At 39.1% G+C, this 27,611-nt stretch overlaps 2 protein-coding genes and 1 pseudogene across 2 annotated transcripts; all 3 read left to right on the top strand.

The window, feature by feature from the left end:
* The first annotated feature begins 2,745 nt into the window (after positions 1-2,745).
* Positions 2,746-6,190, top strand: LOC127180799 (extracellular calcium-sensing receptor-like). Its single transcript, XM_051135106.1, is given in 7 exon segments — positions 2,746-2,951; positions 3,127-3,412; positions 3,779-3,931; positions 3,933-4,592; positions 4,686-4,916; positions 5,013-5,136; positions 5,277-6,190. Coding segments are annotated over 7 exon segments (2,574 nt in total).
* Positions 6,191-9,200: 3,010 nt separating this feature from the next.
* Positions 9,201-12,469, top strand: LOC127181141 (extracellular calcium-sensing receptor-like; annotated as a pseudogene).
* An 11,298-nt stretch (positions 12,470-23,767) lies between these two features.
* LOC127180819 (extracellular calcium-sensing receptor-like) lies at positions 23,768-27,115 on the top strand. The gene is made up of 7 exons (XM_051135125.1): positions 23,768-23,988; positions 24,088-24,379; positions 24,635-25,423; positions 25,500-25,727; positions 25,826-25,949; positions 26,083-26,555; positions 27,041-27,115. The coding sequence occupies exons 1-7, from the start codon at positions 23,768-23,770 to the stop codon at positions 27,062-27,064; spliced, it is 2,151 nt and encodes a 716-aa protein (XP_050991082.1). The 3' UTR covers positions 27,065-27,115.
* Positions 27,116-27,611: the final 496 nt, after the last annotated feature.

Here is a 27,611-nt window from a genome sequence, read left to right as displayed (position 1 = left end):
TGTATGATGTATAAATCTAATTAGTTATTGTAATAATTTAAATTTACAAAACACAAGCACTGAAATTTAAAATAGAACTGTTTTATACTGCTTACTGTAACGTATCCATTGATGGAGTCGGAGGCGTAGGATCCATGTGCAAACCACTTTATTAACAACGTAGTCAGACAGGCGAGGGTAATCCACCAGCAAACGGGAATAAACAGACAATCCAGAATCGTAAACGATAATCCAGGCAGAAGGTCGATAGGCAGGCAGCATAACAACAACAAGAGTACAAACAGTCCGGTCGGCAACGAGAAAAACAAGAATACAAGGGGAACGCTCAGGATTGATAGGCTAAACTAGTCAAAACTTCGCGAGGGAAAGCCCGCGAGAGAGTTCTATAAATGGCCGCCGGGAGGAAGTGCTCCCGCGACCCGGAACCGGAAGCGTGCGTCCCAGGTACGTGGCTGATGGGTAGTGTAGTGTTAGAATTCGGGAGATGGTTCCCACTGGTGGCAGATGGAGGGAGCCACAGAGACAGCATTGGTTACACTTACTTTACTAAATAATCTAAATAATTTTCTAAGTAACTGTCACAGTAGAGCTAAACAAAAATTCTAAACAAATATGTCCACTAAACTGATACACTATACATTGAATACACTATTTCCTTCTGCCTGTATTATTATTATTATTATTACATATTTGAAAGACTGTGTACAAGTTATGTTTACCTAATTTAGTGGAAATTGGCCTAAATGAGGTTTGGGATTGCTTGTACTAGTGGAGGCTTTTTTCAAAATACAGCTGGTGTAAATCAAACACTTATGGCCATTCCAGAAAACATCAGGTGTAATGTAGTGTGTAATTACAATGTATTAATTTCACAGTTCTTGTGACCTGGTGACACAGGCCTGGTTGAGCTGTGGCAAAGTGTCTTTCACAGCAAACTCAAAACATGCACAAGAGAAAGGGAAAATATAGCCTTGACAGATGCATTCATTTGAACTTCTACTCTGTAATTTTCTGTAATTCAAAACAGGGTTGGGCACCTCTTCTAATGAAGGGCCTAGTGTGAAAGTGAAGCTTAGACTGTTTTGAACGTGCAGAGAAAAGCGGAGTGATATATACGGTGAAAAGTCCCATTGCTGATACACTCTTAAAAAAGTTCAGACTTGAGGACCGGAACTTCTTTATCCATTCTTCTAGTTCATATGATTCATTGAATTATTTTTGACCTATGTGACTGGATATAATCAGCAACCGTGGACTCACATTGTTACCAGTTATTTAAAGGTAAAGTTGTGAAACTTATTTGGAAAATAGTGCTACTGTAAAATGTCTGTTTTTGTGTCTAATAATTTCTATTTTACTACTAAGTTCACCCAAATTCACGTTTTCAAATAGGTCTGAACAGACTTCCAATAAAGTAGCTAACACTATATATATATATATATATATATATATATATAATACATATGTATATATATATATATATATATATATATATATATATATATATATATATATATATATATATAGATATATATCAGATTTTTTTTTTCTCCACACATTTCTTTCTGTGTTCTTAAGACAAAATGAATGTAGGAGTAATTGCTTTAATTTGCAGTATAATTGACTATTCCAAAGGACAGTGAGGACATCTGCTGGTTAAAGCTGTTTAAATACAAGAACACAGGGAAAAAAAAGTATGTAGTATTTTATTTATTTGAAACACTTATTTTGTAAGTACTAGAAATTAATGCAGCTTTCTTTGCAGAATGTTAAGCACTTTATAGAAAATTCTACTCAACTTTAATTAACTTAAATTTAGAAAAAAATAATCAACATCAGTTACAACAACACAATACAATCTGGTTCACTTGACATTAACGCTACCTAGCATCGAACCACATTGACATTTTGAAATTTTGATTTAGTAAAGCCTATTTTGCAGAAATAACTTGAGTGATTTCTCTCTGAGAACAATAAATAAATAAATAAATGGACACAACATATACACATAAATACATAATGCATATTATTACCTTAGAGTAGTAGAATGTAGGTAGTAATATGTACCCATATGGAACTAATATGCACCCATTAAAAACAAGTAGGTAAAGTTGAAATAATGTTGTCCATTCTTCAGTTAAAATAATGTTTAAAACACAATGAATTCAGTTAATGCTGTTTTATGTTGGCTTAGGAACAATGTGGGTCAGCTGGGTCACAATTCACAACAAGTTATATTACTGGGTTTTATTACATAACATTAACTTATATTGGCTCATCATGAGTCCTAAATGATTTTGTTGTTGTTCTGCTGCATCTCTTTGTAAGCATCTCTCAAGTAGTGTTGTATGTTTTTGGTTGTCTCATCTGTAATAAAAGTTATTTAGTGCTTCACTACTTGGAATCATAATTATGGTGGTTTGAATTCAACATCGCACTCTGAATGCAGCTAATCTCTCTTTACAAACAAGGCAGCTATTTGTCAACTACTATATATGTTTTTTAAGCTGCATATTTATTTGTGTTTTTGTAATTACTGAAGTATAAGGAGGTTTGGGATTGGACCCAAGCAAAACAGTGCTTATTGAACTGTTTTTCTGTCAGTCATCTTAATTGCTTGTATTATTGGCCAGGGATGGTAAACATGCATTATATGAAGCCTAAAGTTGCGCACTCACACACTCAACCAATGATTTTCATCAACATAACCTCTACTTCAGCAAGGGATTTGCGTACTGCAGAGTCATGCGGTTGCTTGCAGCCATTATGATTATTGTCACCTGTACTATGAGTGCTGCACAACTTAAATGTAAAGCTTATGGGACAGATGAACTCCTTCATTTCTCAAAAGAAGGTGATGTCTCTATTGGGGGCATTTTTTCATTCCACCAAAATCCAGTTGGTGTAAATCCAATGCTTATGACCAATCCAGGAAATTTCCGGTGTGATGGGTAAGATAGTGACAATATGTTCATTTTAAATTACCTAAAAAGAAATACTTATTTACAAAGAAATGTAATTTAATATAATGACAGAATAACAACTAATGTGATGGATGAAAAAAAACAAAAACAAAAACAAAACAAAACAACAGCAACAACAAAAAAAGCTATCATGCCTTTTCAGACTTGATCCTGGAGAACTGCAGTATGCAATGACAATGATTTTTGCCATTGAGGAAATAAACAACAGCACAGATATTCTTCCTGGCTTTGTGCTTGGCTACCGTGTGTATGGCTCTTGTCCAAGTATCCCTCTCTCTGTTGGAGCATCACTAGCTCTGATGAATGGGCAAATGGAAGCAGAAGATCGTTGCGTAAGACCCTCTACTCTGCAAGCTGTGATTGGAGAAACTACATCAACATCCACCATAGACATTGCGAGGACCATGGGTCCATTTAAAATCCCTGTGGTAGGTCCAGTGTTTAATGTTTATTTTTCTTTTTATTAAATTAAGCATAGCAAAATCATTTGGAAATATAGTGATGATTGAGACATATCAATCTATTTTTTTTTTTTTGTTACTCTTTTCTAATAATGTAATTAATATTCCTGGTGTCCAAGATACATATACATTAATTGTTTATCCATGTTGAAACACCACAAACATTACCGTCTTAAAAAAAAAGGGGGTTTATTTAAGCATTTACAAGGATCAAAATCACAGTTTTTGGTCTATTGCTCTAGTGTCAGACAGTAATCAGTCCAGAGTTTTAATGGAAAAGCTTAATTTCAATGTCAGTTATTAACTTTTTTTTTTTTTTTTGTCTCATTTCAGCTTAGCCATTCAGCAACTTGTGCATGTCTCAGTAACAGACAGCAGTATCCATCCTTCTTCAGAACTATCCCCAGTGATTATTACCAGAGCAGAGCTCTGGCTAAACTGGTGAAGTATTTTGGCTGGACCTGGGTTGGGGCTGTGAGAAGCAGGGGGGGACTACGGCAACAACGGAATGGCCACTTTTCTAGAAGCAGCTGAGAAAGAGGGCATCTGTGTTGAATACTCTGTTGCCATTTACAGAACTGATTCAAGAGAGAAGTTTTTGGAAGTCATAAACATAATTAAAAAATCCACATCTAAAGTCATAGTGGCTTTTGCAGATGGCAATGATTTGGACATTCTCATAAAAGAGCTTTACTTCCAAAATGTGACTGGCTATCAGTGGGTTGGAAGTGAGGGTTGGATCACATACAGATATGTAGCGACCCCAATGAATTATGCTGTGGTAGGGGGAGCTATAGGTTTTGCTGTGCCGAACGCATATATTCCTGGATTGAAGGAATTTATTGCGAGTAGCCGTCCTTCCTCGAGACCAGGTAACACAGGACTGGTTGAGCTGTGGGAAAGTGTGTTTAACTGCATTTTAAATCCAAACACACACAATGCCTCCAAGATATGCAATGGAGAGGAATCCCTAGCAAACACAAACACACGTTTCACAGATGTTTCTGATGCTAGTCTTCTAAACAATGTCTACAAGGCAGTGTATGCTGTCGCTCATGCTATAGAAGGACTGCTGACTTGTGACAAAGGGAAGGGGCCATTCCCCAACAAGACATGTGCAGAGAAAGGGAAAATAGAGCCTTGGCAGGTGTGTTCTTTTAAACTTCTGCTCTGTAATTTTCTGTAATTTAAAACTGACTTTCAAAGGCCATGGGTATTATTATACCACCATTCTGTACAGGTGCTGCATTATCTGACCCAAGTGAACTTTACAACCAAAAATGGAGAAAACGTTTACTTTGATGAGCGTGGTGACCCAGTTGCACGTTACACTCTGGTTAATTGGCAGATGGACTATGAAGGAATAATATCATTTGAATCCATTGGCTTGTATGATGCATCCAGGCCAGAGGGACAACAGATTCAAATGAAAGATGACATTGATCCAATCTGGGCAGGAAACCAGAAAAATGTATGTATGCATGCATGCATGCATGTATGTATATAAATAAATAAATAAATATAGCAAGCTTTTTGCTTTTTTGCTGTATGTTTTTACTTTGCTTAGGTCCCTCGGTCTGTGTGTAGTGAGACCTGCCTTCCAGGCACTCGCAGAGCTTTTCTGAAAGGAAAACCCATTTGTTGCTTTGACTGCATTGACTGTGCGGATGGAGAGTTCAGCAACACCACAAGTGAGATGGACTCTTGTATTAACAGTGATACTCTTCATATTTCTGTGTGGTCAACCCAAAATCTGTATGGTTTTGGCTTGACTATATGGCATTGTCTTAAAACAATGTTGTATCCTCTTTTCATTTGTCTGTGCTTTCAGATGCAGTAACATGTGTTCCATGCCCTCTTGAGTACAAATCAAATGGAAACAGAACACGATGTGAACTCAAAAACACTGAATTCCTGACATTTAAAGAAGTAATGGGTAATGTACTAGTGACATTCTCTTTGTGTGGTGGATGTCTCACAATCACAGTTGGGTTGATTTTCTTCTACCACAGACACACACCAATAGTAAGAGCCAACAACTCAGAGCTGAGCTTTCTGCTGCTCTTTTCACTCACTTTGTGTTTTCTCTGTTCTCTTACTTTCATTGGTCGGCCCACTGAGTGGTCCTGTATGTTGCGTCACACAGCATTTGGGATCACTTTTGTCCTCTGTATCTCCTGTGTTCTGGGGAAAACAATCGTTGTGTTAATGGCCTTCAGGGCAACACTTCCAGGAAGTAATGTCATGAAATGGTTTGGGCCTCTTCAACAGAGACTCAGTGTTTTTGCCTTTACTCTTATACAAGTGCTTATTTGTGTGATTTGGTTAATAATATCACCCCCATTTCCCTACAAAAACATAAATAATTATGAAGACAAAATCATTCTTGAGTGTAATTCAGGTTCAGCTGTTGGTTTCTGGGCTGTGCTGGGTTATATTGGCCTACTGGCTGTCTTGTGCTTTATTCTGGCTTTCCTGGCTCGCAAGCTGCCTGATAACTTCAATGAAGCCAAATTCATCACATTCAGTATGCTCATATTCTGTGCTGTATGGATAACATTTGTCCCAGCCTATGTTAGTTCTCCTGGAAAATTCACTGTAGCAGTGGAGATATTTGCAATTTTAGCATCAAGTTATGGGATGTTGTTTTGTATTTTCATTCCTAAGTGCTACATAATTTTACTAAAACCAGACATGAACTCCAAAAAACTTTTGATGGGTAAAGCATCTTCAAGGGTTCTTTGATTAAAATGGCTATTTATTAATACATGTTGATATGTATAAGTAAAAAATGTAAAATAAATAAATACATACATAAATTAATTACTAAATAAATAAAATGTAATTCCACAATAACGTTAAACCATTTTTGCCTCGTGTCTTAGCTGACCTAATGTCATCTGCATTGGCTGATTTACCTTTTGAGCGACAACAACAGAAAAAAAAGAACATCTGGGCCCTGTTTCCACCAGGAATTGATTACAGTGATCCAAATAGCCAGACAGAAGAGATCAAATATCTCAAGTAGTTAGACAGTTTGCAAGCTGTCAAATGCACCGTATGCTAGTTACATCTCTCTCTCTCTCTGATTCATGTTTCACAGTAATGTGGTTTTTCCATATTTATATGGATTTTTATATTTCCCAACCTGATATGTATGACCCATGTGAATAATAAATGCCTTAAATACATACCACATTTTCAAATGCATTTATTTTATGCATAAGTTGTTTCTGACAGCATTTCAAGAGCTAGCAAAAAAATAAAAATCAAATGCAAATGCCATTATCAAATGCATGTTTCATAGTGAAGCACAGCACTGTGTTCTTTTACGTGCAAGTAGCTCATGACCCAGTGTTTCCAGCATCTCAGCAACACGTTCCTATTCTCCCAACTCATCACATATTGAAGGCTTGGTCAAGACCCTTTGGCATCACTTTTTTTATGCACAGGTCCTTTAGCATTTTCTTTCGACATGCAGGGTACCCTGTTGCTTTAAATTACAAATCTTAGGCATCAATATGCAGACGCGAAGGGCATACAATTTTTTTATTGTCATTATTAAATTATATATTGGAAAATAATTGTGCCACACTTATATGTTGGTTTGTGATTTTCAATTTAAACAGTCACAGCAATTTTATTTACATTATTTACACATTTATAGAGCACATAACTCAACCCTATTGTCAATGTAAAACACAGAATATAAAAGGCAAATATAACTACAGTCACAGTTTGTTAAAAAATATTAGTATTCCATGTCTTCCAAAGCAAAACGATTGATTTGTGAGATGACCCGCTGTGATCTTCACCTCCATCTGCTGTAAAGCTCAGATCCTGTGTGAAGTCTATTCACAGATTCAGATGTTGCCACCAGAAGAAGTGTTGCATCAACTTTGGTTGTGAAATGCCATTAGCTCTTGTTTGTTCTGTGACTGAATGCATCATGCTAAAGCTCGGGAGAATCTTTAGAATGAGTTATGACCATGTTAAAAGAGCAGGATTTTTGCTGCCTTCACGCCATGTCATAATTACTGTAATTCCAAGATATTCTACTTGGGGCTGCCCATGTTCTCGGACTCAGAAGTAGCGCCTAAATAGTGCCTAAACACAAGCAACACAAAATGCAGCGGCAAAAATGATGGCTAGGAGCATGGCTAAAAGAGAGAAAAAAAACAAACTAAAAGTAAAATTTGATGGTGTCCTTTGGTTTTAAACTCAGCTTTGGACACATCCCAAAATGGTGTCTTGACCAATTAGATGTTGTCTTAACTCGGGATATTGCTATGTTTCTCCCCCCAAAGCATAAATTAACACGTCATCTTATCAGTCACATGGTCCGAATTTTCCCGCTCTTGCAGAGTGTAATTTGGCCATGATTTCTATAATATGAACATAACACATTTTACAAAGGAATAATTGATGGAAACGTTCAAAGCATGAATTTTCAAACTCATACATACCAAACACGTATATAAACGCTTAAGCTATTTGATAGTTAGTAAAAGGACATACACAACAAGTGATTAGAACATAATAGACAAATGTGTAGGTAACATACATGGTAGGGAGTTATAATTGTATACATATAAATGATTGGTTGCTCAAAAGTCATTTTAGCATTTATTATTATAATTACAATAATAATAATAATAATTATTATTAGTGTTTGTGTAAGAGGTGTTCATAAAGCCACACTGATGTAAACTTTTGAAATCATGAAATTGAAAAAAATGAAAATTTTAAAATATTAGTTGACACGGAAAGTTTTCTGTTTAAGTTTTAGGCAAACTCATGACATTGTATTTTGCTAAGACTACCATAATAACTAACACTGACTATAATGATAATAATAATAATAAAAGTTATTAAATTAGTTAAATGTAAAATATTTATTATTTATTTATTTGTTTGTTTGTTTGTTAATTTAAATTACTCAGAATATATTTATATTTAATATTGTACTCTCATTGTTTTCTTATTCATAAATATACCCAGATGCATAAAGGCCTAATATGCATGACATAAATTTCATCACCTGCAGGGACAAGGAGGTCTGCGTTGCACTTGAACTTGAGTTTGGAAGAGGTCAGCTCCATGCTGTTCTCCACAGGTCAGGTGGAGTATCACAAAGCAGTTCAAAAACATGTCTGTTGAAGTTCATAATCTTAAAATGCCTAGAACCATGCATAACAGCAGGCAGAAAAGCTACATGTACCCCAGGTCTTAGTCCTATGCTGCTATTCGCATAACATTTCTATTAATAATTACGCATCACTTATGGGTGAAATTTCACCTATTGAGCTTTAATAATTTATTTCCAATATGCAGAGTTTGCTAAATGTGTTTCCTAAATGTGCAGGAATTGTGTGATGCTGTTGCATGTTTTCAACTTCACACTAATAAAAAATGTATTTATGTTGTGTATATGTAGCTTTTCAACCATATTTGTGTGCACATGATGCAAATCTGCAATCTGCTACTTCCTGCAGCCTCACATAATGTGCTCACACAGCTGAAAAATGTAAAAGGATATTCAAAATTGTTAAAAGTAAATCAATTTTCACACAGACACTTGCCTAGGTACTAACCCAAGACCAAACATTTCAAAAGTGCAGCAGTATACTCTGATCATGTCGAAATGTGGCACCTCCTTCAAAGGAGATCAACCTATGCAATTTCCCAGCAGATTATAAGATCTCTATAAAAACCTCGAAGTCCTTCTATTAGCTAAAATGTCAGAGCTGACACAGTTGACATATGATAGTATCTATTAAATGGGTGAATGGAGCCACTGGTTGCACTGCTACATATGGTAATAACCATTATGACTTTCTCTAAAGCTAATCAAACTGTCTGTACTCTACGAGGAGAGCCTGTACACCCTGAGCTATGGAAAGATGGGGACATCATAGTTGGAGGGGTTTTCTCTTTCCATAGCAGCTGGGAAGTCAGGCAGCTGACATATTCCATTATGCCACCTCCACTGAAGTGCATCAGGTAAGTAAAAGCTGAGAAATAGTATTATATATGATTTTGTAAATACAAGTGCTATGTTACATAATTAATTCATAGTTTCATATTATTATTATTATTTTTTTTTTAACAAGTCTTAATTTCAGAGACTTCCAGTATGCACAGTCCATGCTCTTCGCAATAGAGGAAATTAATAACAGTTCCACTTTGCTACCTGGGGTCTCATTAGGCTACAAGATCTATGACACATGTGGCTCAGTGGCAGTTGGGGTTCGAGCAGCTATGGCCCTTGCAAATGGGTATGAGAAAATGTCTATTGAAGGGCCCTGCACAAAGCACGCTGAAGTGCAAGCCATTATTGGGGACACAACTTCTTCAGCATGCATGGCGATGGCAAAAACTATTGGACCATTCAAACTTCCAATGGTATTATTTACTTTTTCTGAAAACTAGTTCATATGTGACTGTACAGTCAAGTTATCTAAATATGATATAAAAATGTTAAATTGTAATATATGTTTTAAACAGATACTAGATGCTGCTAAATATATTTCATTCAGAAATTATACTATGATTGCTCAAAATAAGATATAACACTATTTAATTGTCTCTTAGATCAGTCATTATGCCACATGTGAATGTCTTAGTGACAAAACCAAATATCCTTCATTTCTTCGAACTATTACAAGTGATTACTACCAGAGCAGAGCACTGGCAGAACTGGTTAGACACTTTGGCTGGACCTGGGTAGGAGCCATAAGAACAGATGATGATTATGGTAATAATGGGATGGCCACTTTCACAAAGGTGGCAGAACAGATGGGTATCTGTTTGGAATTTTCTCTCCCATTTTTCAGAACTTACCCTGAAGATAAAGTAATGAGGATAATTGAGCAGATTAAAAGCTCTACTTCACGAGTGATTGTAGGTTTTCTTGTGCACTGGGACTTGGAGGTTCTGTTGCATAAATTTGTTGAATACAATATTACTGGATACCAGTGGGTAGGTACTGAGGGCTGGATCTCTGATTCTGTTATTGCCAGTATGGATAAGCATCACATTCTACAAGGAGCTGTTGGTCTGGCTATACCCAAAACACAAGTGACAGGTCTAAAGGAATTTATTCTAGACATCAAGCCACTGAAGTCTTCAGGAAGTGCAATTTTTACTGAGCTATGGGAAGCCCTGTTTCAGTGTAAATATTCTTCCAAGAATGATTCAGTGTTTACAACGCCATGTACAGGCAAAGAGGAACTGTCCCAGATGCAAAACACTTTTACAGACATGTCACTCATGCCCATCTTCAGCAATGTGTACAAAGGAGTATATGCTGTTGCTCATACACTCCATGACCTTCTGGGCTGCAAGGGAAAATGTCTCCTCAAAGAAACAGCCTGATCCTTTAACAGTGGGTTAATACTATTTTACTACTGCTATATAATGTTCAGTATTATCAATATATTAAAACAGCTCATTACTTTGACAATGTATGGACTGTAAGAATCATTTTGTTGAGATTGACTGATGTTTTCATGTCAAACATTTTAGAATATTTTAATAATAATAGTAATAATAATAATTTATTCATTTATTCATTCCAGTTTTTGAAGAACCTGAAAAAAGTGCATTTCAAAACCAAAGATGGTGAGGAGGTTTACTTTGATGAGAATGGTGAGGCAGTGGCAAAATATGAAAGGTAATAAATTGGCAACCAAGTAAAAAAAAACATGATGAATTTGTCACTGTTGGGCTTTATGATGCTTCTCTTCCTGGGGAAAAGATCGTTTAGCTGTCAATATGGATTCAATTTTATGGGCAAATAATGTAACAAAGGTGAGATAAAAGAGACAAACTTACAACAAACTTTATTTTATGATGATGAATTTTAAAATGGCAATGGCGGGTAAAAATGAAATATTTTTACAGGTCCCAGTGTTTGTGTGCAGTGAGAGCTGCCCCCCTGGCACTAGGAAAGCTGTGAAAAAGGAAAACCTATATGTTGTTATGATTGCATACCATGTACAGAGGGAGAGATCAGTAATACTACAGGTAAAATAAAATAAAATAAAATAAAATAATTGAAGACAAAAAAGTCTCTTGTGTTTAATGTAATTATCTCTCTTTTTTTTTCTATCTTTTCATCCCGACATTTATTAATAATTACATCTATTACATACAGATTCTATAACATGTTTGCGGTGCCATCAAGATTTCTGGTCAAATCTGCAAAATGATGGATGTGTTAAGAAGGAGACTGAATTTTTGTCTTTTGAGGAGATTATGGGAATTTTGCTCACAACTATTTCAGTTGTTGGTGCATTTATAACAATGATAATTGCAGTCATATTTTTCAGATACAAAAATACCCCAATAGTGAAAGCCAACAACTCAGAATTGAGCTTCCTGCTCCTGTTTTCACTGATGCTGTGTTTTCTCTGTTCACTTACTTTCATTGGTCGGCCCACTGAGTGGTCCTGTATGTTACGTCACACAGCATTTGGGATCACTTTTGTCCTCTGTATCTCCTGTGTTTTGGGGAAAACAGTTGTGGTGTTAATGGCCTTCAGGGCAACACTTCCAGGAAGTAATGTTATGAAATGGTTTGGGCCTCCTCAACAAAGACTCAGTGTTTTTGCTTTTACTCTGATACAAGTGCTCATTTGTGTGCTTTGGTTAACAATATCTCCCCCTTTTCCATTTAAAAATATTAAGTACTTCAAAGAAAAGATAATTCTAGAGTGTAATGTGGGATCAGTCATAGGTTTCTGGGCTGTGTTAGGTTATATTGGATTGCTTGCTTTTCTCTGTTTCTTTTTGGCTTTTCTGGCTCGGAAACTTCCAGATAATTTTAATGAAGCCAAACTCATCACATTCAGTATGCTCATATTCTGTCCTGGAAAATTTACTGTGGCAGTGGAGATATTTGCCATTTTAGCCTCCACGTATGGAATGTTATTTTGCATATTTATTCCTAAATGCTATATAATTTTATTGAAACCAGACAAGAACTCTAAAAAACATTTGATGGGTAAATTACCTCCATGAGCCCTTTGAGTATAAAATATTAAAATATAATATATTTGAGAATCGTGCAGATCAAGATAAATCATAATATGTGTATGGTCCATTACATAATAAAACTAACAACATCTCTGTTTTGAATGGCTGTTTTGTTTAGTAGGCATAGACTTACTTGTCATTTTAATTTTCATATTTTAATTATAATTACAGATTTAATTGTTTTTATTTTTCTTCACGTTTAATCATGAACCTACAGGACGAGCATATAGGCTTATGCATTTATTTTAAATAGAACAGACGAACAGAGACTGTGCATCACTTTTCATGTTCAACACCACACCTTGCAGTAACAGCGGAGGCCACTAAAAACAACAAAATATGCTAGGGCTGGGTTAAAACAAACAAACAAACAAACAAACAAACAAAAAAAACTTAAGTTTAATAGATTCTGTGTTATTATGAACCAGTATCGATTTTTAAATCCTAATTAATCTTTTGGTCTATGCTGTTTTCAGTTGATGAATGAACAGTGCATATAGTGTGCCTACCATCCAATAAATCACATTGTTTGATATGAAACAAAGTATCAGATTTTACGTTTTCTCTATTTCATTAGGAAATTCAAGTGATAAATTGGCCAACCATTTTGGCACTCTTTAATGTGTTGTGATAGATCGCTGTAGCTTAAACTGGGTACTTGCCTGTGTGTAATCAAACACATAGCAAAAGACTCGTGACATGTTTATTTTTGTTCTGGAGATGATCCCTTGCTCTACTGTCACACTGGAGCGCACTTGCCACCAATTGGACAGGGGTGGGAATTACAGTTTCAAGTTACAATTGTGCTTTCACAACACATCATAAATCGGCCATATTGCGTGGCACTAAATGTAAACAATGCCACTGAACTGAACCAAACTTGCATATTTTGCTGATTATTGCTGCTGAAAATGGTCAAGTATTGTCATGTTTTGGGCTGTACTAATCGGTCAGATCAGAAAAAAACATTTGGAGTACTGCAGACTTTTAACAAGTCAAGGAGTATACTGCAAAACACTGTCTAAGAAACAAAAGACATTTGTGGTTGGCCAGACTGAACCAGGATTTCCAGGGCAAGAATCTTGACTATTGTCCTGTTTGTTCTTATCATTTCTGGTCAGGTAGGTGAAATATTAGTCTAATATCTTAGTTAAATGTGTGTATGTTAAAGAATTCCAATCATTTGTAAATGGGGCGCATGTGCACGCTTATTCACAATTAGCATAATCCCTGCCTATGAATTTCGACTGACAACTATATATGGGCATCATATTATGAAACGAAAATAAGGATTTCAACATGTCCTTTCAAAAGCAAATGAAAAAGAACAATTTCTTAGACACAGAAGTTGAAGTTTTAATATCGGAAATGCATTCAAAACGCAATTTTTTTAAGCATACATACTGGAGTTATCAGATCCTAAAAAAAGGAAGCTCGGCAGCACATAACAGATGCTGTTAATGCAGTTTCATCTGTTAATCGAACAGTCCCAGATGTTAAAAGGAAATGGTTCGACATGAAGCTTGACTGCAAAAAACACATTACTTAATTTCGACAAAATCCCCCCTTGCAGGAAAATACTTAGCCACAATCAGATGGTATGGCTACAGATTTATTAATAATTTAGGTAAATTTTAAAGTGTTAAAATTAAGAGATATAATAATTTTAGAGGAAGTGCACATTTGAGCTGAATTTTATTTTTTATTCTTTGTAAAGACAGACAAATTCCAACTGGGTCTGAAAGAGCAGACAAACTGGCAAAAGAAAAGAAAGAAAGAAAGAAAGAAAGAAAGAAAGAAAGAAAGAGGAAGAGGAAGAAGAAGAAGAAGAAGAAGAAGATTGGAGCCTTAACAGTACTTTTAAGAATCCATCCGCTGACCCAAAAGCATAGTTGAAGGTTTAAATTTAGTCTAGCTCCATGTTTAATCTGACTCCAATTTCAAGTGCTCATTAAATTGACACTTTTTTAATCAAAAGCTGATCACAAATATTGATTATGTATTAATATTGATATTTGATTATTCTAGACTTTCCATACTTTAAATTATTAGTTCATTGGGGAACTAATGTCTTATTTGAGCCTTTGAGTCTCACGATCAAAAATTCACCAGTCTGATTTTAGTCAGAGGGTGTAGGTTGACTCATAGTACTCTACATAATACAGTGATGTTTTAATACAGTAATGCAATAAGTTTTCAATGTAGCAACTCAACATTTCTTCGTTACTAGTTTTCAAATTAGTAATGGAGGCTTGGGCTCAGCTGTTAAACGGTCAAACTCAGATTTGAATCTGTGGCGAAAGGAAGTAGTTTGCACAGAAGAGGGTTTGTTAAAGACACTCCATTGTTGTTTCTTATGTATTTACATGCTCATGCTGTCGAACTGTTGTATAAACACAGCATCAAACTTGTAGCTGTGTGTATATTTTCTTAGCTATCGATTCTATTTACACTGTGTAGTGGACAGCACATTCCAGGGCCCAGTTTATGGCAAGGGGGCCCCTCCCTGACCACATAGTGGATATATTGGATCTTGGTGAACTAACATAAGCAAACTGTCCAACGCCATCAGATAAAGATGCCAGGACAACAGCCAGACATCTCTAAGAGATGTCTGAGAGATCAGGGAGATCCATCCAAATCCATTCATAACTGTTTTCAGACCTTAAAAGGGGAAAGACACAAACATAACGTCTCAGGTTACATATGTAACCATGGTTCCCCAAGGGAACGAGATGCTGCGTCGAAACGCTATGGGAACAAGATGCCCAGGCCACCAGACTTCAAATCCCTGCCTAGTGTGGAAGAGCACAGCTAGGGCAAGAGAAAAACAGCCAGGAGTGGCACAAGTCCAGAAAAGAACCCTAAAGTCAAAGGGGTGGACATTCCACAGCATTCTGAAGCCAACTTAAGAGAAGAGAGCCTTGACCCCAAGAAAAAAAGGGGGGGGTCAGAGGACTCGAGGCTATGAAATAGCATCCCGACCACACTTAGCAAAGCTACACCTGGCCAGAGGCCTAGGCCTCAGTGCACCGCAGAGGAAACATGTAACGAGGGGGTTCCTATCCACTGAGGAGCGGTACTGTACCAACTGGGCAGTTAACTGAGTCCTTCTGGCGGTCTCCACACCATACAGCGTACAGTTTCCTCATGGAGGGAGCTCTGGATTGGAGGATGGTCTCAACAACCTCAGTTGAGAGACCGGAAGCTATGAGGTGTGCCCCCTCAGGGGCCACACCCACAACTTCCAAAACTACGGCGAGGGAAAAAATGGTGCACTCTCTCCAGAACTCCTGGGAGCAGAGCAATTGGGGGAAAGGCGTACAGACGAAGCCTCAGCCACGTCTGTACCATGGCCATAAGTGAAAGAGTACTGTCAGTGCGCACCAGCACATGGCGGCCTCTTAGGTCTGGGAGGAAGTGTTTCGGAGCCTGAAACATGGCCAGCATCTCCAGGCAGTGATATGCCAAGTGAGACGACGGTCGCTCCACAGACCATGGGCAGGGTGGCCGTCCATGACCGCTCCCCAACCGGTAAGGGACGCATCTGTCGCTAGCGTTACACGGCAACAAGGAGCTCCCAGCACCGGGCCCTGAGACAGGAACCAAGGCTTCCTCCACATGTCCAAGGCACGTAGGTATCACCGCATGACCTTGATGTGTGAAACGGGTTTCCCCTCAGGGAGAACCACTTGGTCCTGAGCCACCACTATAGGGGTCTTATGTACAGCAGGCCAAAAGGTATCTAGTTGGACACAGCTGCCATCAGACCCAGCAGTGGTTGAAACTGCTTTACAGTGAGTGCCTTTTCTCACTCTCACGACTGCAGTGAGGATTGACTCAATCTGAGCAGGTGACAGACGTGCCTGCATCGTGGTCAAATCCCACACCACGCCCAGATAAGTGGTTCTCTGTAATGGAGAAAGCACACTTTTCTTGGCGTTCAGTCTCAACCCCAACACTTTCAAATGAGCGAGAACGACATCTCAATGTCGAACCCCCAAAGCTCTGAAACGATCTATTATCAATAATCATTGATATAGATCAGTATGCGGATGCCCTGGAGTCCAGAGGAGCCAAAACAGCATCCACACACTTAGTGAAAGTGCGGCGTGAGAGTGCAAGGCCAGACGGAAGAACCCGACACTGGTACGCTTCGCCCCCAAAGCGAACCTCAGGAACTTCCTGTGTTGAAGGATGGATATGTGGAGGTATGCGTTCTTCAGATCTGAACGCAACCTCCCCCTCCTTCTTCGGAACAATGAAGTACCGGCTGTAGAACCCGGACTCCCTGTCATGAGGAGGGACCACCTCGATGGCCTTCTTTAGGAGAGTGTCTACTTCCTGTTCCATTACCAGACCCTGCTCGGGGCCCACCAGAGTGGGAAGACCCTATTGAAAGGTGGCGGCGGAGCGCCAAATTGAATGCGATAGCCTCGCTCTACAGTGCGCAGGACCCAAGCAGATACATTTGGCAGTAGTTTCCACGCTGCCAAATAATCTACTAAGGGAACCAGTCTCTTGAGACTGGCCTCTGGTGTTGTTTGAGCTGCGGCGTCCTGCAACGGATGACCAGCAGTAGACGGCCGAACTAGCTGCTGTAGAGACCCCCGCAGGGGTGGCGAGCTCCCCAGCTCTGCTACGTTTCCAGGCGGAAGACTGAGGTGTGGGCTCGCTGGAGACCGCTGCGCCCTGGAGCACCGGCAGGGTTGGCAGGCTGATCTATTGAGGGCACCGAGGAGAGACGGGCACCGAAGAATGCGGTGGACCACGCCCTTCCCCAGTAGGGCCTGCCCTCAGAGGTCCTGGACCATAAGAGTCAGGATTCTCCTTATACGTACTGTCTCATAGGTCCGGGTGAAAGTGTTTCAGTACCTGAAACACGGCCAGCATCTCCAGGCAGCTGAAGTGCCAAACTGGATGGTGACCGCTCCACAGACCGCGGGCGGGGTGGCCACTCATGACCACTCCCCAACCGGTGAGGGACGCGTCCGTCAGTAGGATTACGCGGTGACAAGGAGCTCCCACCACCGGGCCCTGAGAACCAAGGTCTCCTCCACATGTCCGTGTGACCTCCATCGCCACGTGACCTTGATCATGCAAAGCAGTTTCCCCTTGGGGAGAACCCCCTTGGTCTTGAGACACCACTGCAGGGGTCTCATGTACAACAGGCCAAAAGGTATCACGTTGGACACAGCTGCCATCAGACCCAGCAGTTATGAAACTGCTTCACAGTGAGTGCCTACTTTCACTCCCTTGACTGCCGCGAGAATGACTCGATCCGAGCAGGAAAAGACATGTCTGCATCGTAGTCGATCCCACACCACGCCTAGATAAGTGGTTCTCTGTAATGAAGAAAGCACACTTTTCTCTGCGTTCAGTCGCAACCCCAGTTCTTTCATATGGGCGAGGACGACATCTCGATGCCGAACCACCCATGCTCAGAATGAGCTAATACAGACAAAATATCAATAAGGTTCAGTATGCAGATGCCCTGGGAGCCACAGCTAAGCCAGGTACAGGGTGAGAGTGCAGTAAATAAATTTAATTCCTCAGAATTAAATAACAGTGGGAGAAGAACTAAACATTCAAAATGCACGTCACTTTTTGTTTTCTCTTTCTCTTTTTTTTGAATGAACACATTTATGAATGAACACAGCCTGCCCCCTCAAGGGCGGACTGTACATGCTCAGCTCCCGAACAAACCACACATAAATCGCTTGAATCCCCGTTCCTGTTATTTATTTATTTATTTTTTAAAAGCGAGGGCAGGTAGAACCGAGCGATCTAATATGCAGCCAGCTCATATGCGGACAGCATCAATCTCCTCGGAGAAAGATAGCCGCAGCAGCGCGAGCTCTCACTCAGAGGGGGAGGAACCGCAGTGCAGGCTTCCGTCCCAGAGAGAGAGCGCTAGATCTAGGGAGAAAGGCAGAGATAGGGCGGACCCGTCTCTAACCTGTCCGTAGATCTATATGCGATCCCCACAATCACAGCCGCCGCCCTGCCTCGGCAGACGCAGGCAGTCAGCTCCCTCGAGAACTGACTCCCATACTTCGCTCCCGAACAGACAACAAATAGACTGTGTGTATCGCCACCCAAAATAGCGCAGGCAGAGAGGAACACACAGTCTAAAATGCCGCTGCTTATATTCGTAAGAATGCTTTGTAGGACATAGTGACACTCTCAAATAAAAGCTGTGGAAACTAGCACAAAAAACAGAGTGACACACACACAGAGTGTTTGCTGAAAGACAGAAGCTGCCGGCTGCATGCACCGCACGTGCTTTTAAGCTTCCTGGTCTCTACGGCACCCCGCCTGTGACATCTCGCTTCTCCATTGGACTGTATGCACACGTGTTTCAGAGCGTGGTCACGCTGGAGGCATTCCCATAGCATTCCGATGCAGCTCGAGTTCCTGAAGGGGAACAACAACGTTCTGAGTCTGCGGCCTGTCAAGGAAACACATGTTCTGAGTCTGCCGCCTGTTAAGGAGAGGACTGTAACAGAACAACAATGTTCTGAGTCTGCGGCCTGCTACAGGGAATTCAGCAACAGATCAACCTCAGTTCTGAGTCTGAGTTCCGAAAGGGAAAGGACTGCAACAGATCGCCTTCATTCTGAGTCTGCTACCCGTGAGGGAAGGGACTGTAACAGAAACACCCCGTTCTGAGCACGTCCAAGAGACACTAACTGATCAACCAGTTCTGAGTCTGCGACCCGTAAGGGTGAGACAACAACAGATACCAAGTCCGAGTCTCCAGCTTTTGAGGCAGCAACAGCTACGACCATGTTCTGAGCCTCCAGCCTGCGAGGAAAGAGATAATCTACGTTCAGAGTCTTCGTCCAGCAAGACAACAACAGATGCAGCGTCCTGAGTCTCCGTCCTAGAGAGACAAAGTGGATTGACCAAGTTCTGAGTCTCTAGCCCAGAGAGGCAGAAGACACACGGACATTTGCAACAAGGTTAAGCTCCGGCGAGCAAACCTTCACTTCAGGTACTTTTGCTTGCGTGTTCCAAGCTAAGAACCTTCAGCACCTACTCCAGGGTCACATCTGCATGTTCCAGATCTAAGGACCCTTTGGTGCTCCAGGAGATCAACATCCAACAGCGCTTTATCTTTAAGGCTGTCGAAACGGATTCCTGCTCCTTTCCCCACTGTACTGCCACCAGTTCAACCAGTGGAAGTCGTCACCGCCACCGGACTGCTCACTCAACCACAGAGGAATTAAATATCACTTCTAAACCTCTTCCAGAGACCTTGGCATTGTTGTATATTATCAGTATATGATTTTCTAATTTACATTAGGTATTATATAACTGATTGCAGTTGATAACAAATCTTACACGTATTTGTTTGATGCATAGTATGGTTATTCACCTTATTTGTTTCAGAGTAGCAACAGTTTATCTTTCTAGATAACGTAGCTCTGACATAGCAACACCCAACATAATCACTTGAAAATTTATTGTATTACAACTTGTGTCTTCCTTGTGTTGATAATACAGTAAGAGGTTCTACAAGTTAGAGATGCCACCAATCTTTCTTATGTGATGTACTCGTAACCACACATTAATTGACACGTGATCCAAGAATCATAACGTCAGCTGTGACATGAGTACCCCTCACTACCCTATTTCACCTCCCTAGGTTGGCGAAAGTTAAGTTCTCTACCTTAATTGGCGTCCCCTAGTTGGCAAAATTTACTACAACTGTTAAAATAGCAGGATTTTCTGCTTTTTATACTACTTCTTATGAATAGTTGCAATAATCTCCACCTCAGTATAGTAGTACATTATAAAACAGTATGCAATAATAACGTATTGAGTGTAAATTATAATTTTAATTTAAATTAATAAATGGATGCCACCTTATTGGGACAATAAAGCCCTCCCTACCCTACCTAACCCTACCTGCTACTTTATTTTCAACTTTTTGATTATTTACTATTTATCATTATTATTGTTATTATTATTATTGAAAATAAATACCTTTCCAATGTGATATGAAATTTAAAAAGGTAGAAAAAAAGTTTGGGAAAAGGCAGATGTGAACTGGGGTTGATCACTTCAAAAAGACTACGACATACACGTTACCATCTACGCCACTGGAGTTGATGTTTGTTAGCTGTCTTTTGTACCTTGTAGTTGTAGCCCAATCACACGTAGGTGGGTGGAATTAGTGTAAATAGCCTCTGTCAACAAGGTGGCTATTCGCACTGTGTAAATAGATACTCTTATCACATATCACTGCAGTTTCCAACAGAAATGTCCATTTAGTGGCATTAAAAGAGTGTTATTTTTTCCCCCTGAAAGAGATGCAAGTACATATGGTATAATTTATGTGATATTGATTTACGTATCAACGCAGTTCTGAGAAGAAATGTCTATTAAGTAGCGCTGTAACTCTGATGCTCTGTGATGTTTTAAAATAACAGACCATCTGCACTACATAAACCTGCCCAATAGTATGAACAAAAGCAAATGTGATGTAAAGGCAAATCGCAAGCATGCTATTTTAGTTTGTTTTTTGATCGCTTTTTTGCTTTTGGGTCTTTCATCATAATTCCTGTTTTTAATGGGATCCGTACCCAAGGATTCTGCATCCTAAGTCTAACTCCATGCCAGCTAAGCTAACGAACGAGCTTGTTATATTTGGTGTTGTGTCCTTTTTTGACTCCCTGTCAAATAATTACCCTTTCTCATTGAAATCGTTACATGATTGCCTAACCCTAACCCCTCCCCCACACTTAACGCTAAACCTACCAATACTATGGGGGATATTAATCTGGCAGGGCTCAACATATGGAGCTATAATTATAACTGTATATGAAAACAGTTGAAAACTGTATATGAAAGTGCTTGTTGTTTCACTGCCTCTAGTATTCATTTTTGTTGGAAACTGCAGTGATATGTGTCACAAATCCAGTTTACATCCATTCACCACCAGATATCGCACTGTCAGTACATGGACTCTCACACTACACAAACTGTTGCATGTCACCCTGGACTACATTTCCCATCATCCATTGCACTGATTACACACACACACAGCTGCAACCTATCACACACTATTTAACACCCACTCAGATTCTTCTCAGATGGCCGAGTATTGCATAGCATTTATCACTCTCACTCCGTTACATAGGAGTGAAGTGTACGGATCCATCTGCTAAGCTTTATTATAAAACATAGTCAACACACAGGCAGAGATCAAACACCAGCAGTCAGATATGACATGGGCTAGACATAAGAGTACTTCAGGAACAGGCGTGGGTCAAACGGCGGCGAACATAGTCCAAAGGGCTAGGCAAACAGGTAATCCACAAGACAGGCGATAAATCCAGATCAGGAGCAAACAGCGTCCAAATGACAAGACAAGAGTGAAATCCAAAACAGGCAGGTAATCAGAACACGGGAAGACAAACCAAGAACAAGAAACAACTAACTCAGGAAACTAGGAGAGGCTCCGTAAAAATAACCATTGCTGAGAAAGTGATAAACGCTATGCAATACTTGGTAATCTGAGAAGGAGCTGAGTGGGTGTTAAATAGTGTGTGTGTGTGTAATAGGTTGCAGCTGTGTGTGTGTAATCAGTGCAATGGATGATGGGAAATGTAGTCCATGGTGACATGCAACAGTTTGTATCCACAAGTTTCCCATGCCCCACGAGGCCTTGTGTCAAAAGTGGGAGCATCTTGTGGTTCAAGCGGGACATGACACTCATTCATTCAACAGTTGACAGGCGTGATGGGCAAATGAAGCCTTGTGAAGCACCAAGACTTTCCTCTGACTGTTTCGGGAAAATATTCATAGCTTCGAGAGTGTCGAAAATAGCGCGATCTGGTGGTTTGTAAAAAATAAAGCAGCCAAAAATCTAAAGCTCCGTCGGAAGAAGCATTCACCACAATTTCCATAGATCTATCCATGTTATATGCACAAATAAAAGCCTAACCGTGTGTGTGTTTGTTTGTTGAATTTCTGACTCTGATAAATTAATTTACCCATTGAATAGTGCCATTAAATGCCAGTACGAATATCAATATGATGTAATAGAAGAATAATGCACAGTAATTAATTGCATATGGCATATATTTAATTTTCCTGAAATAATTTGTATTCTTCATATTACCTGTATGACTGGGTATTTAAAATGTAATGTTTAAAATGTAAAAAAAAAAAAGTCCTTAAACAAAGGATGCCTTATGCACTCGCAAAGTAAGATCTGGGGGTCAAACATTAGGACACGCAAAGTGAATCGCGCACGACAGAAAGTGAGGCTTTTACGAAAGGGATTTCTACGTTAACAAGTCTCGAATCGAGGCTTCATCTGGCATGCCCTTTAACACAAGTGGTTCAAATGTCATGTCACTAGTTGACAGTCATTCAAGATTTAACGATCCAAACTTGCTAATGATGTGGGAACACAAATTCGAAAAGCATATGTTGTGCATAAGAACGTAATGGCATCTCTCATAAAGGTGTGCATCTTTACAAAATAAAAAAGGGTATAAAAAACACTTAGCCTCTTCGCTAATTAGCACACAAAATACCATTGTATACTACGTCCGCTGCCTCACCAGAAGTTGTACCCACTTTCTTTTTTACAGCAGTGCGCCCTGGAAAATTGTGGATAGTGTGAGAGTTTATATACTGACAGTGCGACATCTGGTGGCGAATGGACGGAAAGCCACGGACCAGATTCGTGACAATATGTACTTATCAGTACGTATTGGTATTTATTCCTACCATGAAGCAGAAGTCTCGCACATTCACAGAAAACAGCTTACTTCCGCATTGGAAAATAAGTTGGATAGAGACTGTACTGGCATCAGTAAATCCTAATTTCAAATCCTGGCATTTCAGAAAAGTAGAAAACAATAATTCATATTTTAAACTGGGGAGTTAGTTTTGAGTTCGGAGACCTGCAGTATCTTATTGCAGGGTAGCCAATGTGTAAATATCAAGAACATTTTTTTTTTTTTTTCATTTTATGACCCCTTTAAAAATGTATGAAACACATTATTTTGTTGTTCAGCTTTAACTTGCCTTTTAAGAACTTTTAAGATGGTAAAAGATGATCAAAAATTATATCTTGTACAAAGAGATATTTGAAACAATGTAAGCAAGACCGTAATTTCTCCAGAGTGCAGTTTCCTTTATAATGAAACATGTAAATGGTTCAGTATGCCAATCCCACAGGGCATTTTAAGATATAATAAAATGCAGAACACTTTTCCAGTTCTGTCTCAGAGGATCCTGCCCTACATACATACTACTGGCATGGAAAAGAGGACTATGTCACTGCTGCTACTGCTGGTGGTGGTGCATGGTGCATTTGTGCCAGCTTCAGCACAAGTCTGCAGTCTGCTTGGTCAGCCTGCCTTCCCTGTACTTTCTGCAGAAAGAGACATCAACATTGGAGCAATTTTCTCAATTCACAGAAGTGCTCTGCTAAAGATGCATCCTTTCACTTCCAAACCAGAACTAACAACATGTGTCAGGTTTGTATAATGAAACAACAACAACAACAACAACAACAAAATGAACACGACTGATTCTTCTCTGCAGTTTTACACATGTCTGATGATTTAATTTCACAGGTTGAACTTGCGTGAATTTAAATTTGCTCAGACATTTATTTTTGCCATTGAGGAGATAAATAACAGCACACAGCTGTTGCCTGGTGTTTCTTTGGGCTATAAAATATATGATGCCTGTAGCTCTATAGCTTTGGCTATCCAATCAGGTATGGCTTTGATGAATGGCTATGAAGAAATTTTGAGTGATATAGCCTGCTCTAGATCACCGGCTATTCAGGCCATTGTTGGAGAGTCAACATCCTCTCCTACCATAGGCTTGGCTACTGTGGTTGGGCCATTCAACATACCTGTCGTAAGAACTCTTAATTATACTAATTAAGCAAGACAACATTTAGCAGATTAATATGACGAACTTCTGGAAAATCCTTCAAATCCAATGTAACCAATTGAAAATAAAAGTAAATACAGATGTATTGTTGGTTAGATTCTAGCAGTGTGTTAATAACAGTTATGTTAACTGCATAGTGATGATTTATAGTGCATTAACAACAGGGAAAAAGCATCTGAAAATTATGTGGTTAATATACTCTGCTTCTTTATCTTGCAGGTCAGTCATTTTGCCACATGTGCATGTCTGAGTAACAGAAAAAGATATCCATCTTTCTTTAGAACAATACCCAGTGATTATTACCAAAGCAGAGCGCTGGCTCAGCTTGTCAAGTATTTTGGCTGGACCTGGGTTGGGACAGTCAGGAGTCGCAGTGATTATGGTAACAATGGGATAGCAGCATTTGAAGAGGCTGCAAAACGAGAAGGGATTTGTATTGAATACTCAGAGACCATATTAAGAACTGATCCACAAGACCAGTTTCTGAAGACAATGGAAGTGATAAAAAAAGGCACAGCCAGGGTGGTGGTAGCTTTTATCTCATTAGGAGATTTTGTCCCACTTGTGAAAGTAATTGCAGAAAACAACATCACAGGGCTGCAGTGGATTGGCAGTGAATCCTGGATAACATCTCGAAATCTTGCAGAAACAAAGGAATACAGTTTCCTTTCTGGAGCTGTGGGCTTTGCTGTGGTGAATGCCAAACTTGTGGGCCTGCGTGAGTTCCTAGTGAATGTGAACCCTAATCAAGAACTAAAAAATGAACTTTTGAAAGAATTCTGGGAAACAGCTTTTCAGTGCTCTTTCAGGATCAGTGGCAGTGGTGGCTGTACAAGTTCAGAGAAACTGTCAGAGCTGCAAAATGAATATACTGATGTGTCAGAGTTACGAATAGAACATAAAGTGTACACTGCAGTGTATGCTGTTGCAAACACACTGCATAATGTTTTAAAAGACCTTAAATCCTCCACCAACAGCAGCAAAGAAGAGCTGCTCACACCAAAAAAGGTAAGAGCAATAAATAAATAAATAAGAGTAGAAAAATCAAACTGAAGTGAATAATGTTTCTGGCCTTTCCTTTCAGGTATTGCAGTATATGAGAGATGTGAGCTTCACTATGAAAACAGGTGAGAATATCTTATTTGATGCAAGTGGTGATCCAGTGGCGAGATATGACCTAGTGAACTGGCAGCCTGCTGAGGATGGAAGTCTGCAGTTTAAGCATGTTGGTGTCTATGACAGCTCACTGCCTTCAGAGCAACGTCTTCAGGTCAATCAGGAACACATGCTATGGGCAGGGGAAAGTGGAGAGGTACATCTATACTATAAGTATTTCATGAAGACAATCAATTCATTTAACAATTCAAACCATTATGTGGGCAATTCACTGACAACGACATTTTGCTATAGTTGCCTGTGTCCCTGTGCAGTGAACGCTGCCCCCCTGGAACTAGGAAGGCTGTGCAAAAGGGGCGACCTGTCTGTTGTTATGACTGTATTCCATGTGCAGAAGGAGAAATCAGTAATGGCACAGGTAAAACAGTATGGTTTAAATGTTGGTTTACTTCCATAAAAGTATGATAAAGTGGAGTAATACTGTCCATTGGTCATGTAACTTCATGATGCATTTTCCATTTAAACAATATTTTCTTAAAATTCCTTCACAGATTCTAGTGACTGCTTTCCTTGTGATTTGGAGTACTGGTCGAATGAAAGCAGAGACAGATGTGTATTAAAAGTGGTTGAATTCCTTTCCTATACAGAAATCATGGGGATGGTGCTTTGTATTTTCTCCTTCATTGGGATGTTATTAACAGCAATGGTATCTTTTCTGTTTTATCTTCATAAAGAAACACCTATTGTCAGAGCCAACAACTCAGAGCTGAGCTTCCTGTTGCTCTTCTCACTCTCACTGTGTTTTCTCTGTTCACTTACTTTCATTGGCCGGCCCACTGAGTGGTCCTGTATGTTGCGTCACACAGCATTTGGGATCACGTTTGTCCTCTGTATCTCCTGTGTTCTGGGGAAAACAATAGTGGTGTTAATGGCTTTCAGGGCTACGCTTCCAGGAAGTAATGTCATGAAATGGTTTGGGCCTCTTCAACAGAGACTCAGTGTTGTTACCTTAACATTAATACAGGTGATTATATGTGTGCTTTGGTTAACAGTATCCCCTCCTTTCCCATATATGAATTTGAGCTATTATAGAGAAAAGATCATTCTAGAATGTAATTTAGGTTCAACTCTTGGATTCTGGACTGTTTTGGGTTATACTGGGCTGCTATCAATCTTGTGTTTTGTTTTAGCTTTTTTTGCTCGTAAACTGCCTGATAATTTCAATGAAGCCAAGTTCATCACATTCAGTATGCTCATATTCTGTGCTGTCTGGCTCACATTTATTCCATCTTATGTCAGTTCTCCTGGAAAATTCACTGTAGCCGTGCAAATATTTGCAATTTTAGCGTCAAGTTTTGGTTTACTATTTTGCATATTTGCCCCAAAATGTTACATAATTTTACTAAAACCAGAGAAAAACACAAAGAAGGAAATGATGGGGAAATCTTCATCTAAAGCTCTTTGAAACCAAAGTCATAGCTGGCTGTATCAAATGCATTTCTCCCACAGGCTATGGCAGGCTGTGCAGTGTAGACCGGGACAGCACTAGACACAGTGGACTCTCAGTGACCATCTCCATCACAGCCATATTCTGGACCTGCATTATGTACTTTCTAATAAAAAATGATATTGACTTTTTGCAGTTAACAACAAATTGAATTTACATTTTAATGGCCTAAAACGATATTGCCATGCATCTTGTGTATAATTTTAAAGTGTAGTACCTTTATTTATTTATATAGCACATTATATAATGCATATTGTTTTAAAGCAGTTTCACAGCAATAAATAAATTTAAGCATTTAGCTCATACATATGCCATTAATTTAATTTATATGAACAGGTTAAGCATTGAGCCCTATATATGCCATATTAAATAGAAACTAAATTATTTTGTCTGTATTTTAACTTCAGAAGCATTAAAAAAAAACAATAATTCAAATAATAATAATAATAATAATAATAATAATACACATTTCTGAGATTTTCTTCCCACAAGAAAGAAAGAAAGAAAGAAAGAAAGAAACATATTGGTAGATATCAGTTAATCTATTTCATTTTTTACTGTACCAGCATGTCT

This window comes from Labeo rohita, chromosome 18, assembly GCF_022985175.1.
Source record: "Labeo rohita strain BAU-BD-2019 chromosome 18, IGBB_LRoh.1.0, whole genome shotgun sequence".
Classification (NCBI taxonomy): Eukaryota; Metazoa; Chordata; class Actinopteri; order Cypriniformes; family Cyprinidae; genus Labeo; species Labeo rohita.
This window is presented reverse-complemented; position numbering and strand designations above follow the sequence as displayed.

What these genes read in the sequence shown, in the direction of transcription:
- LOC127180819 (XM_051135125.1), top strand. Translation starts at nt 23,768, where the DNA reads ATGGAAAAGAGGACTATGTCACTGCTGCTACTGCTGGTGGTGGTGCAT. An exon ending in GAACTAACAACATGTGTCAG is followed by an intron (nt 23,989 to 24,087) that starts GTTTGTATAATG and finishes TTAATTTCACAG; the next exon opens with GTTGAACTTGCGTGAATTTA. An exon ending in GGGCAGGGGAAAGTGGAGAG is followed by an intron (nt 25,728 to 25,825) that starts GTACATCTATAC and finishes ATTTTGCTATAG; the next exon opens with TTGCCTGTGTCCCTGTGCAG.